This window comes from Thamnophis elegans, chromosome Z, assembly GCF_009769535.1.
Source record: "Thamnophis elegans isolate rThaEle1 chromosome Z, rThaEle1.pri, whole genome shotgun sequence".
Taxonomy (NCBI): Eukaryota; Metazoa; Chordata; class Lepidosauria; order Squamata; family Colubridae; genus Thamnophis; species Thamnophis elegans.
Window position 1 is genome coordinate 132,177,330 of NC_045558.1, and position 21,646 is coordinate 132,198,975.

Sequence of the window (21,646 nt, forward strand, 5' to 3'; positions counted from 1 at the left end):
GATAAAACATATATTTACTGTGAAATTATGTGTCCTCTTAGCATATTGAAAAATATTTTTTTTTCTAGCTATATCTTATAGTTATTCCTTGTCATTCCACCACCCATCATCTTAAATCCAGGTACCATTTCCATATCTAAGCTTCCATGTCCAAAATCATTCTTGGAATATTTCATTCAGTTTTGCTTGCCACAATATAAAAAAGATGATGTTGACCTTCTAGAAAAAGTGCAGAGAAGAGCAACAAAGATGATTAGGGGACTGGAGGCTAAACCATATGAAGAACAGTTAGAGGAACTGGGTATGTCTAATCTAATGAAGAGAAGGACTAGGAGTGATATGATAGCAATCTTCCAATATCAAGGGGACAGTCACACGCAAAAGGTGGGTCAACCTATTCTCCGAAGCACCAGAAGGCAGGAAAGAAGTAATGGATAGAAACTAATCAAGGAGAGAACGAGCATAGAACTAAGAAAAAAATCCTGACAGAACAATTAATCAGTGGAATGGCTTCTTCCAGAAGATGACATCTGGGTGCTCCATCACTGGAGGTTTTCAAGAACAACCATTTGTCCAGAATGATATGAGCCGTGATAGTGCAGTGGTTAGAGTGCAGAACTGCAGGCTATTTCTACTGATCACCAGCTGCCAGCAGTTTGGCAGGTCGAATCTCACCAGGCTCAAGGTTGACTCAGCCTTCCATTCTGCTGAGGTCAGTAAAAAATGGGGACCCAGACTGTTGGGGGCAATAGGCTGACTGTGTAAACTGCTTAGAAAGGGATGGAAAGCACTATAAAGTGGTATATAAGTCTACGTTCTATTGCTATACAATGTCCTACTTCAGTGGTGGGATTCAGCCAGTTCGCACCTATTCAGGAGAACTGGTTGGTAACTTTCTAAGCAGTTTGGAGAACCAGTTGTTGGAAGAAATCTCCTTTTGTTTTTTCCCTACTTTACAGGGCTAATCCTGTAAGGAAGGCAGGAAGGAAACATTCTGGTGTTGTTTCTAGCCTGATCTTTATTGCCCTGCTTACAGAAACTGCCTATTCGGTTAACCCTTATTACAGCTAAGGCGAAGTGCCTATTGACCTGAGTGACATTGAGTTGGCCACACCCACCCAGTCACAAGACCACCAAGCCATGCCTACCCAGCTGGTCATTAGGGCAGAGGACTGGTTGTTAAATTATTTGAATCCCACCACTGTCCTACTTGAACAGGGAATATACTAGAAGACCAATTCTTCCATCTCTGCTATTCTATTATTCTGATACACCATAACAAGATATGATAAACATGTTGTCTTCATCATTTCTGATGCCATCTGATGCCCTGGGGGTTACATTCCTTTTGAGATGCTAGTGCCTGTTATTATCACAAAGTGTTATGATTTATCTCCTATTCTGGAAAGACTGACTAAGCTTTATAAGATTTTATGTATCTGCAATAGAAACCACATTTTAGTCTGTTTCTTTTATGCTTCTTTGAAGACATCATTCAGAAGTCTGCAAAGCACTAAGTGTGACACTTAATTTGATGATGGGAACTAGATTGAGGTAAAGGATTTGAGGTTAAGAGAAGATACTTCTTCATCATTGCAGATGTCAAAGCTCTTCCTTTTGCTGCTACTCTTAGTGTTTCCACAAATTGAGGGGAAAGCTCTTCCTAATTCATGTAGTGTGAATTATTCCCTTCCTATTCAGCATGAGTATTATCAGCCCGGAGACTTCATCATTGGTGCAATCTTTTCTCAGCTCTTCATGCCTGCCTTCAATCCATTATCCTTCACTGAGAATCCCTTGACAATGATTGAAGACATGTATACGTAAGGAAACCATTTCTTTTTGTCCTATCTGACAAAACATTTAAATAATCACCCTCAGTAGATATGAGAACAAAAGGATGTGGAGTTGTGCTTCTTAATGAAAGATAGACCTCACCTTGTTCGTATCAACAAAACTACCAATGAATGGCCTAATTTTTTTTTATTTTGTCCAGCATGAATTAGATAACAGATATAAGTATAGACATGATTATGAATACATGAAATGAATACAAGTACAAGGGAATATTAGGACAGGGACAGTAGGCTGGTGTGCTTATGCATGCATGCTCCTTAAAGACCTCTTAGGAATGGGGTGAGATCAACACTAGACAGTCTAAAGTTAAAGTTTTTGGGGTTTTGGAAAGAAACCACAGTGTCAGGTAGTGTATTCCAGGCATTGACAACTCTGTTACTGAAGTTATATTTTCTGCACTCAAGTTCAGTGCGGTTTACTATAGGTTTGTATCTATTGTGAGATTGTGTGTTGTGGTGGTGGAATCTGAAGTATTCATTGACAGGTAGGACATTGTAGCAGATAATTTTATCTCCTTCACTTAGGTTGGATCAAAGACAGTAAAATTCTAAATTGTCTAAGCCCAAAATTTCCAGTCTGGCGGCATAAGGTATTCTGTTGCAAGCAGAGAAGAGGAGGACTCTTCTCGTGAAATATCTCTAGACTTGTTCGATTGCATTTGAATGAAGTATTTTATTTGAATGAAGTATTTAAATGAAGTTTCTAAAAATGAGGGAAGGAAGGAAGGAAGGAAAGAAGGAAGTTTTGTTTAAAAATTAGTACAAATGTTTGCTCTCATTTGTTCATTGGCCCTGAGGAAATGCTACTACCCATGAGAAAGTTTATTTTATAATAAGGAGGTTATTCCTTAGGCTACCAAAGAATTCGTCACTGTAAGGCAATTTCCAACTGGTTGACACACATAATGCCCTGACAGTTATCATCAGATTATATTTGAAAGACTAAGATTGTGGTTCTTTACAGTTTATAAAGAAAGAAGTCTGATCCCTTCCAAACGATTATGCCCATTATTCCACTACAAATATAAGAAATTTGTTCAGAAAAAAAATGGTGCAGTTTTTTCTATTGGTAGATTGCTTGCTGCTTTCATTTCTTTTTTTATTGAAGAGTTTTAATAGATTTTACAAATATTTCCCCTTCTCCTTCCCTCCCTCCGCCCCAACCCTGCCCCCCCTCCAACCTCCCTCCCCCCAACCTCCCAGAGCAAAATACAGGGTGTAAACATTTAACAATCATACACTAACATAAGCTAACTAACTATAGCATCCTACCTCCTCTTGTACTTTAACTCTCCTTTTATTAAGCTGACTTTAGATAAATTGTAACATTCCTTGTTCATTCATTCATAAGCTAATTGAAATTTCTTAGTCCGATATTTGTTTTGAATGTAGTCAATCCATCTTCTCCATTCCAGCTTGTATTTCTCATCTGAATAGTCCTTCAAATATGCTGAGATTTTGGCCATCTCTGCTAAGTTTACTACTTTTAACGTCCATTCTTGAATAGTAGGCAATTCTTCCTTCTTCCAGTACTGCGCCACCAACAATCTTGCTGTCATTGTTAAGTTCAGAATCAAATTAGTCTCTGTACAGTCTGCAATTACACCTAGCAAGAACAGCTGGGGAGTGAACTTTATCCTCTTTTTAAGAATATTTTGAATAATCCACCATATTTTTATCCAAAATGCTTTAATTTTTTTACAGGTCCACCATATATGATAATACATAGCATCAATACAATCACATCTCCAGCATTTAGATTGTAAATTCGGATACATACAAGCTAACTTTTTGGGGTCTAAATGCCATCTATAAACATCTTATAAAAATTATCTCTCAAGTTTTGAGCTTGCGCAAATTTTACATTTCTTACCCAAATCTTTTCCCATTGCTGCTTTCATTTCATTGAAATGAGGTTCCAAGTTTGATCTCTGCTGCCACTCTTATAACAATTTCATAGATAAGTTAGTTAAGGAGGCAAAGTGTATCTTTCTGTGACTCCCTTCCCTTGACCTCAAAATTCAGCTCTTAAATTAAACTGTTCATTTAAATTTCTTTTCAGAAGAATAATCACCTGTTCAGGGGCACCCATTAATTTAAATATGTTCCTGCCAGACGATGTAGATTTTGCCAGAATGTGGAACATAACAAGGCTAATGTATTTGGCATCTCACTCTATATTTATGTGATTCTATTTTTCCTCTATCAGCTATTAAGCAAAACTGAACTCATAAAGAATGGGTGCAGTCATTTGCTAATTTGTTCTTTTTCTTTCATTGTGTTTTTTTCAATATATGCACTAACATTTTTCCAACCTCAATGCCTTATAGTCTGATTTCTTATTTGTCAACATAGGTTTTAGCACTTCCACCCTTTTAATCTGTTTCTGGTATCTTCCTATTTGACAGACATAGCTGACTTTTTGCTCTTGAAGGTATTATCTTCCTTGAAATGTTTCTATCATTATATAATCCCATTTACAGACATTTACATCAATCAAATATCTTCCAAGCATATTTCTCTGCATTTTAATTATCTGTAAATTATCCTATAATTTTTCTGATCCCCTTAATAAAATCTCTCATTTCCTTTTTTCCTGTTATATTTCCTAATGTCTAATCATAGACATTCATAGTTTAGATATATTTCTGCAATCTGCATTCAATTATCATATATCTTTCCTGTTATCTATGGTTTTCATCTCCCATCTTCTCCTACTTTCATGAGCTAATCCTGGAAGTTTCCTTGAAAATTTGAAAATGTATTTATATCACTTCTGTTTTCATAACCATTATTTCTAACCATTGTTCCCCACTATGCCTTATATATAAATGACACCTACAAAATCAGTTCTGTATATTCATCTTATATTCTAAATTTACACCCTCTAGGTTAAATCTTGCTGCTACACAGTATTTTTAACATATCCTAGCTGACTGGATAACATTCCTTCATTTAGTTAAACAACATTTAAAGAAGAATAGAATACAATGCAGTAAAGGAATTCATTTGATCCTTAGCACATATCTCTTTCCTTCCTTCTTTCCTTCCTAGACAATCTCTAGCTGCAACAATTTTATTGTATGTTATCTCTCATTATGGCTGTTAAACAAGAGCATGATTCCAGCAAGTGTACAAGATGTTGTGTACATACATACAATGTTCTTCTTGTTCTAGCACAGTGCCCAAGAATTACCAGCATGTCCTATCAATGGTATTTGCTGTGAATGAGATCAATGAGAACCTGGAACTTTTACCCAACATCACCTTGGGGTTCCAGATCTATGAAAGTTACTTCAGTGCCCGCATGGCTAATCAAAATACGCTGAATCTTCTATCTTGCCATAAGAAGACTGTCCCCAATTACAAGTGTGATGTTGAAAAGAATCTGATTGCAGCCATTGGGGGCCTTGATTCTGAAATCACTCTACACATGGCTTCCATCCTAACTCTCTACAAAATTTCCCAGGTAAGATGAGGTGAGATATTTTAGGATTTTATCAGTAAAAGAAAATAACCAGTGTGAAAATGAAAAAGTCCACTTGAAAGTAACCAAAGTGTAATAAGTTGAAAATAATATTATGGAAATTCCATTTTATGTGTTTGTTTGTTTGACAGGGAGATTGAAGAGAGAGTACAAAAGGTGTGAGTATTTAGCTGAAGAATAAGTCCTTTTAAACTGATGTTGCTGCAGGGAAAATGTTAACCCACTTTCTTTTGAAAAATTGCAAAATACAATACAATAGCAGAGTTGGAAGGGACCTTGGAGGTCTTCTAGGTAGGCAGGAAACTCTATACCATTTCAGACAAATGGCTATCCAACATTTTCTTAAAGACTTCCAGTGTTAGGGCATTTACAACTTCTGGAGGCAAGCTGTTCCACTGATTAATTGTTCTGTCAGGAAATTTCTCCTCAGTTCTAAGTTGTTTCTCTCCTTGATTAGTTTCTATCCATTGCTTCTTGTTCTACACTCAGGTGCCCTGGAGAATAGTTTGATTCCCTCTTCTTTGTGGCAACCCCTCAAATATTGGAACATTGCTATCATGTCTCCCCTAGTCCTACTTTTGTTAAACTAGACATACCCAGTTTCTGCAACCGTTCTTCATATGTTTTAGTCTCCAGTCTCCTAATCATCCTTGCTGCTCTTCTCTGCACTCTTTCTAGAGTCTCCACATCTTTTTTACATCGTGGTGACCAAAACTGAATGCAGTATTCCAAGTGTGGCCTTACCAAGGCATTATAAAGTAGCATTAACACTTCACGTGATCTTGATTCTATCCCTCTGTTTATGTAGCCTAGAACTGTGTTGGCTTTTTTGGCAGCTACTTCACACTGCCGGCTCATATTTAAATGGTTGTCCACTAGGATTCCAAAATCCCTCTCATAGTTACTACTATTGAGCAAGGTACTACCTTGCTCAATAATTCTGATTATTGCAACAATCCAATTAGAAGTAGTGTGTCAACTAAAAAATAAAATTAATCGCCCTCAGTCAATTTTGTTACCTCTCAAAAGCCAGAGCTGGACCTTGTGAAGACTTGAGTGGGAAATTGTCAAGCATGCAAGGGCTGTAGGTTACATTGTTAAATTGTTTCCATCCAATTTTCTCTCTGTCTCACTCTCTTTCTACCTATCAAATGCTTGGAAAAAGGCAATGATGAAGCTTTCTCCTGTCCTTTCTTTTAGGTTTAGGTTTAGGTTTATTGGTTTTGTATGCCGCTCACTCCCAAAGGACTCCGGGCGGCTCACAATAAACAGGGGAGGGAATAAATAAGACAATACAAACAAATTTTAAAATCCACAACAGTCACAATTAAAATGGGGCTGGGTGCTTTAACAGCCCCAGCCTGCCGGAACAGCCAGGACTTAGTAGCTTTATGGAAGGCCGGGAGAGTAGTAAGGATCTGGATCTCCACGGGGAGCTCGCTCCAGAGGGCCGGAGCAGCAACAGAGAAGGCTCTCCCCCGGGGGGTCGCCAGCCGGCATTGGCTGGCAGATGGAACCTGGAGAAGGCCAAGCCTGTGCGATCAAATTGGTCTTTGGGAGGTAATTGGCAGGAGGCAGTCTCTCAGGTCTTTTCCTTTCCTTCTTTATTTTTGGTAGTTTCCAAAAGCGATAACCAGGACCATTTGAAAAATGTAATCTTTCGGGAGGATAATAAATGTTAATATGACAACAAATACCAGTGAAACAGTTCACTTCAGAAGTTGTGAGTGCTTCATCACTGGAAGTTTTTAAGAAGAGAATAGACAGACACTTGTTTGAAATGGAATAGGGTCTTCTGCTTGCACAGGAGTTTGGACTAGAAAACCTCCAAGGTCCCTTCCAACTCTATTCTATTCCTGTTTTTCCAATAATGTTTGGTAGAGATGGGAGAAAACAATGCCTGATCTTAAGATAGATAGATAGATAGATAGATAGATAGATAGATAGATAGACAGACAGACAGACAGACAGACAGACAGACAGACAGACAGACAGACAGACATACATACATACATACATACATACATACATACATACATATATATATATATATATATATATATATATATATATATATATAGTATTATACTGTATATAGGTTTCCCCTGCAATTCCATGTACAATATCACAGTATAGACTTATTTCTTTGCCTTTACAACAATAGTTTATATGTAAAGGTGTGCAGTATTTGAATTTGTAGCAAACAAGGATGTTTCAGATCCAGCCCTTGATCCTTAAGGAACCGTAGGGAAACATCTCAAACTTGCACACTACCTGCATGGGCTCAAATAAACACATTTGAGTGAAGAACGTATTAAGAGACTGGTTACTATATCCAACGTGCTTAACGTGATCCAGCATTGATCTTCTACTAATAACATAATGTGGAATCCCCCTGAAAGGAGAATAGAGGAGTTCATAATTCTGAAGATTAAAATTACTTTAAAAAGAAAAGTAAAAATTAAAGAAACTCTGATGAAATCTCTTAGAAAAACAAGTCTGAGATCCCTCAAAATAAAGCAACTTCTATTGTTCTCACCACCCACCACCCCCACTCAGGGGTGGGCTGCTATGGGTGTACCCGGGTTTCAGAGAACCCATAGCTAACATTATGGCGGGTTTGGAGAACCTCCAAATCCCACCCCTGGCTGGCCCCACCCACCCTACCCACCCCTCCGAGGATTCTCCACGCGGCCCATTTTGGATGCAAGGTAAGTGCAGGGCAGAGGTGAGTTCCTACCAGTTCGCACCTATTCGGTAGAACCAGTTCATCAAATCTACCAAACTGGTTAGAAGAGGTTCCACCAGTGGACCCGGAAAGCAGGCCACACCTACAGAAGAGGTTCCAAAAATTTTTGAAACCCACCACTGGCAAGGATCTTGTAATTTGACAGCTTTAAGACTTGCATGCTTCAATGCCAGAGTTTCTGAATAGCTACTTGGACCGACCTAAGTACTTATTCATAATTTCATATTTGGTCACATGGGCGGCAAGCCACTCCCATCCGGTCACATGGGTGATAAGCCACTCCCACAAAGGAGGCCACACCCACAGAGTAGGTTCCAACAATTTTTGAAACCCACCAATGGTGCAGGGCCTGCATGGAGGGGGGAAAACGGGCCTCCCAGAAGTTCCAGCCCGGGGGGGGCAGTTTTCACCCTCTCAGAGGCTCGAGGAAAGGCTCTGGAGCCTGGGGAAGGCAAAAATGCCCCCCCTATGGTGCAGGAAGCTGACTAGCCACGCCCTCCCAGCAACCAGGCAGAGAACCCATTGCTGAAATTTTTGAAGCCCACTCCTGCCCTCACTCCATTTGGGAATCAGATATGAAAGGTACTTCCCATTTTAACTAAATATTTGGCCAAACGACTTTCTAAGATCTTCAATTGAAATGGAAATTTAAAAAACTAACATGGGATGATAATTTGTCTGTATTTTTGTTGATTGTCTATTCTACCTTTTATAGAATTTCAAATATCTATCTCTCCCATCCCCTAAGTCACAACCCTGTGAGGAAGACTAACTGAAAAAGAAAAATTGGCCCAAAGTTAGCAATGATTGTTAGTGGACTGAGGAAGAATTAGAACCTAGTACTCTTTGGTGCAAGTCCAACATCTTACATCAGATGACGTTCACTGAATTTCTCTTTTAAATGTTTACAATTCTTGAAAATAAGGAAAATAATCTTTAGCTACCAAACAAATGCATGAAATTCACTAACTGGTGGATGAATATCTCTCTGGTCTTCTCTAGGTCACCTATAGCTTCTTTTCACCAGCAGTAAGAGAAAAAAATCAATTTGCTTTCTTATACCAGATGACTCCTAGTGAAACTTATCAGTTGAATGGACTTGTCCAGCTTCTCTTATATTTTCAATGGAAATGGGTTGGGATCATTGCCTTAGGAGATGAGAAAGGAGAAATATTTGTGCAGACCTTAACACATCTGCTTTTCGAGAGAGAGATCTGTATAGCCTTCACAGAGAGAACACCTAGTCATGAGTATTTTTTTCAGATTGATAAACTGATCGGTCAATTACAGAATATAATTGTATCTCTCCATAACTCAAATGCCAGTGTAGTTGTCGCAAAGGCAGATACGCATGCCATGTTGGATATTCATTGGTTGGAGTTTGTGGTTAACACTTCCGAATTGCAGCCTGTTGACAAAGTGTGGGTTGTGACTGCTCCTTGGGATTTCTCATCTGAAACATTTCACAGAGAGATAAAAATACAGATCTTCCACGGAGCCTTATCATTTGCAATTCCTTCCAAGGAGGTGAGAGCTTTCCAAAATTTCCTTCATAAACTGAATCCACGTTCTGAAGTCGACAGCTTCGTCAAGCTTTTCTGGGAACAGGCGTTTGACTGTGTATTTGAAGATGCAGTTGGAGAGGAGAATCAATTGACATCCTGCACTGGAGATGAGCAGCTGGAGAACATCCCTGGGCCTCTTTTTGAAATGCAGATGACAGGTCAAAGCTACAGCATCTACAATGCAATCTATGCTGTGGCTCATGCTTTTCATGCTATGTATTCATCCAGAACTAAATACAGATTGGTGATCAATGAACACTATGTTGAGTCTTCAAAGCTGCAACATTTTCAGGTAATGTTCTTCACATTAAGCAAGACTATGGTTTTTTTATGAATAGATAGCAATCTAGGGCTTCAAGATGTAGAATACATGCTATTCCTACCAAAGTAGCAAGAACAGTGTCAGGGTTCCAAGTAATTGATCCATTGCAAGCAAAAACTCCAAGGCAGCTGGATTTCTTAAAGAATAGATATTGAAAATATCTCATTGGCACATATCTGGTAAAACCAACTCTTTAAATAAAATTAAACGTTTTTCCCTCAATCACAAACAATTGGTCACATGGCCCAATCATGGCAGTATCCACTGGTCTAGTGATATCACTTCTTCCTCCAGCCAGGTACGAGAACGTCCTTGGTTCCCAAGAGAAAGTATGTGATTTTGACTACACAACCCCAGCTATCTCAAATTCCCACCTCCCTATCCCATGATCCAGTGTGGCAGCATTGAAATTTACAAGATGGCTTCAGCAGAGATCAGCTTCAGGGTTGAAAGACAGGGCTGTTGAGAGTCCCTTGGACTGTAAGAAGATCAAATCAGTTCATCCTGAAGGAAATCAACTCTGACTGTTCCTTGGGAGGGCAGATACTGAAGCTGAAGCTCAAATACTTTGGCCACCAAATGAGAAGAGAGAGCTCATTAGAAAAGACTCTGATATCGGGCAAGATGGAAGGAAAAGGGAGAAGAGGATGGCAGAGGATGATTAGATAGTGTCATTGAATGAACACAATGAACATGAATTTGGGCAAACTCCAGTGGAGACAGTGGAGGAGAGCAGGATCATGAACTATCATCCATGGGGTCATGAAGAGTTGATCCCAACTTAGTGACTTAACAACCAGCAAACACACAGTGGGGAATGCAACTTGAATGGAATGACTTGGAATAGCTGCTTAGGAGACCAAAGGAAGCCTTTGGGGTGAAATTAATTAGGATCATGTCAACTTCCGATAGCAGTGCAAACAGGCAGAGGGTAATAATTAATTAATCAAGGTCACAAAGCTTAGGACCTTTCAAGGAAGCACAGCTTGCACAGCAAAGAAAAGCAGTTTCAGAAGTGGTTGTTTCCTCTGCAATGGAGGAAAATCAGGAGTTAAATAATCAGACACAGGACATGCATGTGCATTCTGGACTTGGGATGAGAGATAAATTTAAGATTCTCCTACTCTACCATTAGCTTGCTGCTTAACAGTTTTGCAGACTGAGGAGGAAGAACTGGTTTTGGAGCTGTTGGAGAGACATCTAAACTTGTGTACCAGACTTCAATTGCCCATATTGCTAATTTTTAATTATCATTGCTACTTGTGTCCTTGTGCCATGTACTTCTTGACTTGTGTTATGACTTCTAGTGTAAATATGTTAAACTCTAACCTTAAAAGAGGGTGAAAATTTGGGTGTGTCTTATACACCGAATGTAGCCAAAAACACAAGGCACAGAGGAGGCGATGGTTTGTGGCAATCCCTGCAGCCTGGAACAGCTGATTGGGGATATTCCAAGGCTGATTCACTCACCAATCAGCTGCTCATGCTGAATCAGGCTGCAATAATGTGCTGAAGCTGAGCTGACTGTTCACTATTAGCTCCAAGGACGTGTCAGAATTTGCAGCAGCAATCACATTCAGAAAGCACACAAGTCACTGATTCAGCAGGATTCAATAACTTCTCTTTATATATAATATAACACATCAAGTAAATATACAATAGCAAAAGCAGGTTTTCCAACGTGGTAGTTCAGCAGAGAAGTTTTGTTTTCAGTTTTAGTTTCAGATATACAGCTTTAGTACAGAACAAGCCACGCCCAGGCTCCTTTCTGTCTCCTTCCTTCTTGCTCACACAGCAAATACTGTTTGTTTCCAAACAGCCCTCAACTCTTTCACACACTGACAGGACCCTAGCCAGATGAATACTATGGATCAGAGGTGGGTTCCTACCAGTTTGCACCTATTCGGTAGAACCGGTTCGTCAAATCTACCGAACCAGTTAGAAGAGGTTCCATCAGTGGACCCGGAAAGCAGGCCACACCTACAGAAGAGGTTCCAAAAAAATTTGAAACCCACCACTGACACACACACACACACACACACAGAGAGAGACAGACAGACAGACTCACACAGAGAGAGAAAGAGAAAGAAAGAAAGGAAGAGAGAAAGAAAGAAAAAGAAAGAAAAAGTGAGAGAGATGAAAGAAAAAAAGGAAAAAGGGACAGAGAGACAAAAGGAAGGGGGGAGAGAGAGAGAGAGAGAGAGAGAGAGAGAGAGAGAGAGAGAGAGAGAACAAATGGCCGGCAAGCCACTCCCACTGGGTCACATGGGCAGCAAGCCACTCCCACAAAGGAGGCCACACCCACAGAGGAGGTTCGAAATTTTTTTGAAACCCACCACTACTATGGATGCTGGTAGGCAAAGGCAGAATAATTTTTTCTTATTTTCCTCTCCAAAAACTAAGTTGCATCTTATACTCTGATTCATTTTATACGGTAATTTGGCACAGATAGGCCAGCAAGTTATTACAAGGAAACAGAGATGAATAATTTAATGATTCTACCCCTTTTCAGAGGCCTTGTCAGCAATTAGATCTTGAAGAAGAGATTCAATCCCTCAAAGAACCTACTATTATTCCCCAATAAATCCTAGCTAATGCAAAATAAAACAGAGTGAATCCACTGTTTGATTATGGATGAGAAAGAAACTTATGTATAATAAAGCCTGAAAGAAAAGTAGGCACTCTACCAATAACTTGCTGCTTAACCGTTTTCAGACAGAGAGCGCAGAACTAGTTTTGGAGCTATTGTCAAGATACCTAATGTTGTGTATCAGTGTTTAATTGCTCATGTTGCTCATTTCAATTATTATTGCTACTTTTCTCCTTTGTTCTTCTAAGCTGTAAATTTATCTGCTTATTAGTGCTTTAATTTTCAGTGGGCGCATATATTGCAAACCGTTGACATGTTTCGAGAGTGGGTGGTAGATATAGTTCAGAAATAAACAGGTAAAGACAATTTTGTGAAACCTACCCTTGGCTTTCTTCACCTAAAGATCCACCCTTTTCTGAAGAAGATCTCATTTAACAACAGTGCAGGAGACACCTTGTTTTTTAATGAGAATGGTGAATTAGTAGACGGATTTGATATTGTCAACTGGATAACTTTTCCAAATCAATCTTTCTTAAAAGTGAAAGTCGGGAAAATGGATCCTCAAGCTCCATGGGACAAACAGTTGTCTATCAATGAGAAGATCATTACCTGGCATTATACATTTGGAGAGGTAGGACTAAACACCAAGATCTAAGGTTGATATATTCACTAAACCTCATGCATGACTGGGTTCAATTCATCATTAAGAATAATGTTCATCTATGGCATTGGTGGGTTCCTGCCAGTTATAACTTCTTCTATAGAAGAGGTTCCACAAATCTACAGTGCCGTTTAGAACCAGTTCCAGCTCCCTCCCCCCACCTGTCCGCACATCATCAAGATGAAGAACGAGAGGAGGAATTCTGGGAGTTGAAGTCCACAAGTCTTACACCTGTCAAGTTTGAACACCCCTGGGGTTTTTTTTTCTAAAGGGTCTTGTAACTTGAGAACTTTAAGACTTGCGTGCTTCAGATGCCAGATTTTCTGAGCCAACATTTTGGTTGCTAAGCAAGAGCGTTGTTAAGTGGCCACGCCCACCCAGTCACATGGCTGGCAAGCCACTCCCACAAAGCAGGCCACACCTACAGAAGAGGTTCTTAAAAAATTTGAAACCCACCACTGATCTATGGGAATTGTGAGGAACATATTTCCTGATTTCATAATTCCTTGATTGGTTAGGTCAAATAACAAAATATCAGTACAGAACTAAATGTTGAAGATGAGATAGTGAGGTGAATGAAGATCAAAAAGAGGCACAAAAGAAGTAGCTTATCTTAGATGAAAGTAACTGTGGAGCAAATATGTTGTAAATCATCAAGCTCAAGGCCAGAGACAGCAGATAAAAATCCAATCAAGTTCAATTCTTTATTTACTTACAGCTAATAGAAAAAATCTTAGCAAACTAAAACTGCTTTGAAAAAGCCAAGAAATTCCAGTTCCCTTCTGGAAAAAAGCAAAGCACCTTTGGGACAAAGAAATTCCATACATTTCTCAATAAGTAACTTTTAAGAGCCAAGGTGGCGCAGTGGTTAAATGCAGCACTGCAGGCTACTGCTAGATCAGCAGGTCAGCGGTTCAAATCTCACCGGCTCAGGGTTGACTCAGCCTTCCATCCTTCCGAGGTGGGTAAAATGAGGACCCAGATTGTTGGGGGCAATATGCTGACTCTCTGTAAACCGCTTAGAGAGGCCTGAAAGGCCTATGAAGCGGTATATAAGTCTACTGCTATTGCTATTAATGCAACAATATTAGCGATCATTTATTTTTAAGATTACATCCAGTGCTGGGATTCAAATAATTTAACAACTGGTGCTCTGCCCTAATGACCAGCTGGGTCGGCATGGCTGGGGGAACATGTGACTGGGTGGGTGTGGCCAACTCGACATCACTCATGTCGACGGGCGCATCTCCTCTTGTGACAGTGGGGATACTGCAAAACTCGTAAGTGTGAAAAACAGTCATGTCACTTTTTTCAGTGCCCTTGTGACTTTGAATGGTCAATAAATAAACTGTTTTTGATTTTGCAAAGTGATGAACTGATATTGCTGAAAAACTCTGGGAACTTACATTAATACCTGTTGTGGCCTGGCAGGAGCCGTTGGAGCTGCCACCAGACTCCGACAGCGAGGGGTCTTATGAGTTGGCCCTGGAGGATTTGGAGGACCCTGGACAGGGTTCCGACTCTGAGCAGGGCACAGAGAGACTGGTTGGCCACTAGGTGGCGCTTGAGCCTTGGATCATTGGGGAGGAGATAAGAGAGAGTGATCCAGAAACCACCTGTGAGTTGTTTCGGGATGCACGCCGTCAAAGGGCTATTCGGCGTCAAGAACAACTATGTAATTACCAGAGGTAATTACGCTCAGCTGATGCTCATTAAGCTCCTCTCCAGATTATAAAAGAGACTGCTTGTGTCACGCCCTTCTTGCAGAAGTCAACATTAGGGACTAACGAGAAACAAACTTGGCAGGCTGGATTGCTGCCAGAGTTTGTTTGCATTGCTGCCAAGGTTTGTAGGACTTGCTGCCAAAGTGCTTATCTCTTTGTTTATTTGGCTTTCAGCCAAAGAGAGTCTGGACTTATTAAAAAACATTCTCATTTACTTTGTCTCAGCTTTTGTTCCAGGATGGAGGTGGGGGATCAGAACAAATACCTATGTATCATGTTTCCCCCCCAAATAAGACAGGAAAATAAGGGTCTTATTTTCTTTTGAACCCCCCCCCTCCAAAAAATAAGCACTCTGCCTTATTTTTGGGGAGGTCTTATTATTTTTGAGGTGCAGAAGGCAGCGAGCATTGTTGGTTTGGTTTGGTTTATTGGATTTATATGCTGCCCTTCTCCCAAGGACTCAGGGCGGTGTACATCATTAAAAAAAAAATATTACAAAAGTTAAAAAAAATAGATAGAATATCCAAAAAACAAACCCAATTAAGATTAACAATAACATTTTTAAAAAATTGATTAAAATTAACAATAATCAATAATTTATTTTATTTTGTTCAGGCCAGGCTGGCTTGCTGGAAGAGCCAACTTTTGGGTGCATTGGAAGGACCGGAGGTCGGGGATTATACAAAGCTCCAGGGGCAGCTCATTCCAGAGGGAAGGCGCTCCCACAGAGAAGGGTCTCCCCCTGGGGGTCACTAGCCAACACTGTCTGGCCGACGGCACCCTGAGGAGGCCAACTCTGTGGGATCCCACTGGACGGTGGGAGGCTACTGGTGGCAGTAGGTGGTTTCGCAGGTATCCAGGGCCTAAGCCATGGAGTGCTTTAAATGTCATAATTAGTACCTTGAATCACACCTGGAAGACAACCGGCAACTAGTGCAGGCTGCCTAAAAGGGGTGCAACATGGGAGCACCTAGGTGGCCCCATGATAACCTGCACAGCCGCATTGTCACCTCATGGCTGCTGCTATGTTGCAATATTTTCAGGGAGGGCTTAGTTTTTGGCGGGAGAGGTTATTTTAGTGCATGCCTGATTGGGTTTATTATCCAGGGAGGTTTTATTTTCAGGGAAATAGGGTATCAACATAATACCAAATTCCTTACCAAGGTAAAGAAGGCTAGAATGAAGTCTATGGAGACTCTCAGTCATCCAGGTCATGGTTGTCCCAAAGGTGCTTTTTCAAAAGGCAACTGGATTGCCTGTTTTTCCTTGAAGACATTTTGCTTCTCATCCAAGCAGCTTCTTCATTTCCGAAGAAGCTACTTAGATAAGAAGTAAAATGTCTTCAAGGAAAAAACAAAGAAAGTCTCGTTGCCTTTTGAAAAAACATCTTTGGGCTATTCAACCCATGTTGGTTCTATCCATGGCATCTGATAGAATTCAAAATCAATATCTACAATCAGGTAACTAAGGGAATCTTCTTCCTTAGCAATGTTCTGGAAACAAAAACACCCTGAAGTCCCTGATGCTCTGATTTGAGGACAATACCCCCATTGAAGCTTAACTAAACAACAAATGTGACTGTGTGGAGTTCTTCTTTCCCATGGACAGGTTGTGCCCTTGTCCCTGTGCAACCGCCGCTGCCTTCCGGGCTATAGCAGACAAAGCAAAGAAGGGGAACAATTTTGTTGCTATGGTTGTGCTGAATGTCCATCGGGAAAGATTTCCAACCAGACAGGTAGGGAATACCATATTATAAACTACAAATGAAACATCTATGTCACTAATTTAGTTTTATTGTACAGCAGGATGGAAAGGGGAAGATGTGCCAACACTTCCCACTGATTAATATTCATGAAAATGTGTAACAACCAAAGATATGTCACTAAGGAAATAGTAGTAAAGAAAGGTGTTAGATGGGGATATATAATGTCTTATTTATTATATAATCTCATTGGTTCTTGCTTAAGTGACTCTACTTTTTATCCTAAATTTATTTAAATGTGTATGCACTTATCCAAGCTGTGTAACTCTGGACAGCGTATAAAAGACAAAAATATCTGAAATAATTGGAACAGAATAATATAACATATTAAAAGCAATAAAATTTTGATCAACAAAAATGAAAACTTCTACAACTCACATTGGGGATTCCACTCAAGTTGATCCCAAAACCTGGGGGAAAAGCCATATCTTAACCATCTAAAGACCTATAGGGTTGGAACTAACTGTTCATCCATGTGGTGTACATTTCACATTGATTGTCATTGTGATGACTTGATGTGACTTTTGCAAATTCTTTAACTTGCTTCCTTGGTGTGTGACATCATTATGGTTTCAGCTAAGCGGCGTTGGTATAATGCATCAGGCTATTTTCATTTTGTGGTTGAATGTGCCACGTAATTACAGCAGGGGTCAGCCACCCCTTGGCTCTGGGGCTCTTTCATCCCTCTGCAAAAGCTCCACAATTGATAGGGTTTCGGTTAGGACAGATAGAGGAAAAAGGATGAGTCTATGAGTCCCTAGAGACAACTCTATGGTCAGGGAACCGGACTTCCATTTGGCTCCAGAATTGAACAGGGGGCTTCCAGTTAGGACCTTTGTGGCTCTTTGAGTTTTTAAGGTTGCTGAATGAGAGCAATAGAACACTGCAAGGAAGAAACAACTGGTAGCTTGAATGATAAATGTTTTCACATTTTCTATCCAGTCACCCACTTCTACCTGTAACAGGGAATACAGAATCGTAAAAAGGGAATCTCTTCCTTTTTATTAATGATAGTTTCTATCCAGTGGTGGGTTTCAAAAAATTTAGAACATCTTCTGTAGGTGTGGCCTGCTTTGTGGGAATGGCTTACGGGCCAGGTGACCAAGTGGGAGTGGCTTGGCAGTCATGTGACTGGGTGGGTGTGGCCAACCTGTAAAATGTGATGAAACTCACTTAACAGCGCTCTTGCTTAGCAACCAAAATGTTGGCTCAGAAACTCTGGCATTTGAAGCACGCAAGTCTTAAAGCTGTCAAGTTACAAGACCCTTGCACCCCTAACTCTTTAGAAAAAAAAACCCAAGGATATTAAAATGTGACAGTTTTAAGACTTGTGGACTTCAACTCCCAGAATTCCTCCTCCAGTCATGTTGGCTCAGGAACTCTGGCATTGAAGCACGCAAGTCTTAAAGCTGTCAAGTTTCAAGACCCTTGCACCCCTAACCCTTTAGGAAAAAAACTCCAGGGGGTGTTCAAACTTGACAGCTTTAAGACTTATGGACTTCAACTCCCAAAATTCCTCCTCTCACTCTTCATCTTGATGATGTCGCTGCAACTGCCCGGCATGGACGGACGGAGATAACCATATCTTCAGCATGGAGTAGAGTAGGTTTTTTTTATTTTTCTCAGCTGCTACTAAACAAAAATGATCTTTTTCTTACACACAAACATGTTCAGGTACAGCCAGGAGCTTAACAACAGCAACAAAATTCTGTTGTTTTATATAATAACTTTACTCCTAAAGTTTTTAACAGGTTGGAGAGAGGAAGAGTATGATTTTAATTCAGATTGTTTGTTTCATCAGAATATAGAAATATTTGCCCAGTTTTCATAAGAGAAAGCCCTAAATCACTCCCACCTGTGATGTATCAAGGAAAAGTAGAACTCTAAGCATTGAATATGTAGCCATAACTCCCTGACTCAGAAACCAAGATGAAATGCTGAATTGAAATCTGAAGTAAGGAAACCATTTTTAGTTTAAATACGGTAGATTCCATTAATCTATGGTTTTGGTTTGGTTTTTCCTTTCCTTTTTTTGGGGACTTAACAAACGATCATTACTATAGAGAAGTTCTAATTTTTCAGGCTGTTTCTGTTGTGATAGAACTTCCAATAAATACCAAGAATATTCTATACATATGTTATGGAAAGCATCTTTTGATTGCAGAATATATGTATTGAATACAAGTATATCAAGTATAGGGTAAACATGAATTGAAAAATATCTAATTCAAATGTATAAGCTGTGAATTTATTATATAATCAGGCAGCCTGATCCTCCCTCGCTCGCTCCCTCACTCGCCGGTCCACCTCTCCGCCGCTCTGGCTACCTCCATCCGTCCATGCCCGGCAGCTGTGGCGACATCATCAAGACAAAGTGGGAGCGAAGGGAGGTGAAGGATCCTTAGTGCCCTGCCTGATCCTCCATCACTCGCTCGCTCGCTCTTTCGCCCACCCGGGCCGCCTCGGCAGAAATCCTTTGCTGGCGGCCAGACCTCCCCTCCCTGGACTTCCGGGGCGATGGGTGGTAGCTTGCGTGACGTGGCCGGTGCCTAAGAGGTAAGCTCCCGCCGCCGTCCCCACCCCGGTGCCTGTGCTTGCTGGTGGCCAGGCATCTTAAGCAAGTCCCGGGTCCTTGCAAAGGCCTTGCAAACTTGCCAAAGACACCAGCCGTGCCGCGTAAGCTCCTACCATTATTCCCACCCCCCGCACCTGTGCTTGCTGGTGGCCGGCATCTTAGGCAAGTCCGGGATCCTTGCAAAGCCACAAAAGGTCACCGGACTTGCTTATAGTGCAGGGTCGCGGCAGGCTGCTCCAGCTCCGTGCTTAGTTGCAGCTTACTTACCTCCTCGGAGTCAGCAAGCAGCAATAGAGAGCCAAGCAGGAAAAATGGTAAGTGGGTTTAGATAGGGCTCTTAGAGGTGGGCTGGGTGATTGGTGAGCCAGCCAATCAGTGAGCAGTGGGCAGGGCTAGTAGAGTGCCAACGGGTGGGGGGAGCGAGCAAGTGAACGAGTGGCCTCCAGAAGGGCAGGGCTGAGTGAGTGAGGGGTCAGGGCCGGTTCCACTGGTGCAACTGGTTCTAAATGGCTCGCTAGATTTGTGGAACCTGTTGCTGAAAACTGGATTAGTGGTGTGTGTGTGTGTGTGTGTGTGTGTGTGTGTGTGTGTGTTTAATGTATCAACTAGTTACATAATCAACACCAACCAAATGATCCACTAGAAAAAGGTTTGGGAATTTCAGGGAAAGCTCATGAGAAGAATTCAATTCCACTTGCAAGAATCCTAGAATTTGTCCTAAAGCAGATATGTCACTCGATTTCATTGAGGGCTGCATCATGGTTGTGATTATGCAGGAGGGTGGAGTGGGCATGGCCAGCTCAACATCACTCATGTTGGGGTGCCTGTGGTGCCTCGAGCACTGTGCCAGAGAAAACAATCTCCCGAGCTCTGTATTGGCTGCAACGGCCAAACCATTTTCCTGCAACCCTCTACCAGGAAATACGGAGCTCGGGAGAGCTGCCCGCAGCCTTCATGTGCTCTGTTTTCAGCTGGAATGGCCTCCTGTAACCCTCTGCCAGCGAAAACAGAGCTTGGGCATTTTCGCTGGCAGAGGCACCACAAGCCGGATGTGTCCAGGGCGGCCCCACAGTCCAGATCTAAGCATCCTAAGGGCCAGATCTGGTTCCCAGGCCTTGAGTTTGACACCCCTGTCCCAAAGGAATATTTTGGAAGTGCCATAATTATTAATTACACCGTATTATAACATTGTATCATAGTATGAGAAAGTCTACATCAAATCTACAAGGCCGTCAACTCCTTCTCATGTATTTTATGTCTTCCCTGTTTCTCTCCCTTTCTCCAAGATATGAATGACTGCTTCAGATGCCCTGAAGATCAATATCCTAACAAAGAAAAAATCCAATGCCTTTCCAAGGAACTAAATTACCTAAGTTATGTTGATCCTTTAGGCACGGGTTTGTCTGTTATGGCTCTTGCTCTTTCTTCAACCACAGTCTTGGTGCTTGGAATCTTTATTAAGCACCGGAAGACTCCAATTGTCAAAGCAAACAACCAAACTCTCACTTACGTTCTCCTTATTTCACTCCTTCTCTGCTTTCTCTGTTCTCTGTTATTCATCGGCTGCCCTCAGTCACTGACTTGCCTTTTCCGACAAACTACATTTGGCATCATCTTCTCAGTGGCTGTTTCTTCTGTCCTGGCTAAAACAACTATAGTGGTTCTTGCTTTCATGGCTACTAAACCAGGAGCTGGAATAAGGAAATGGGTGGGGAAAAGATTTGCATCTGCTATTGTTTTGTGTGGCTCACTTATTCAAACAAGTATTTGCGTGATATGGCTGGGTACTGATCCTCCATTTCTAAATTTAGATATGACAACTCTGCCTGAAGAAATTGTATTGGAATGCAATGAAGGATCAGGAAACATGTTTTACTACATTCTGGGCTATATGGGTTTTCTGGCTCTCATCAGCTTCATGGTAGCCTTTTTTGCTCGGAAACTGCCAGACACATTTAATGAAGCCAAATTTATCACCTTCAGCATGTTGGTCTTTTGCAGTGTCTGGTTGTCTTTTGTCCCAACTTATCTAAGTACCAAAGGGAAATATATGGTGGCTGTGGAGATCTTCTCCATCTTGGCTTCCAGCACTGGATTACTGGGTTGCATCTTTGCTCCAAAATGTTATATCATCATTTTGAGGCCTGACCTTAACACCAAAGGACAATTAATAAGGAACAACAAGAAGGAAAATAACTTTTGAAATCTGTACTTGGATAGAATTGTGAGGCAACGTTCAATGCAATTTGAGAAATAAATACAAAACATGTCCTTAGCTGCAAATAAAACCCACTAAGCATGTATGATTTCATTCTCTGCCTCTTGTAGAATATAAAATGATCCTTCACATTTTTA

At 40.9% G+C, this 21,646-nt stretch overlaps 1 protein-coding gene across 1 annotated transcript; it reads left to right on the plus strand.

Moving 5' to 3' along the window:
- Nucleotides 1-339: 339 nt before the first annotated feature.
- On the plus strand, nt 340-21,494 carry LOC116521837 (vomeronasal type-2 receptor 26-like). Its single transcript, XM_032236487.1, has 8 exons — nt 340-384; nt 1,702-1,823; nt 5,034-5,325; nt 9,095-9,949; nt 12,973-13,200; nt 15,192-15,198; nt 16,543-16,689; nt 20,578-21,494. Exons 1-8 carry the CDS (start codon nt 340-342, stop codon nt 21,492-21,494), a joined length of 2,613 nt encoding a protein of 870 aa, XP_032092378.1.
- Nucleotides 21,495-21,646: the final 152 nt, after the last annotated feature.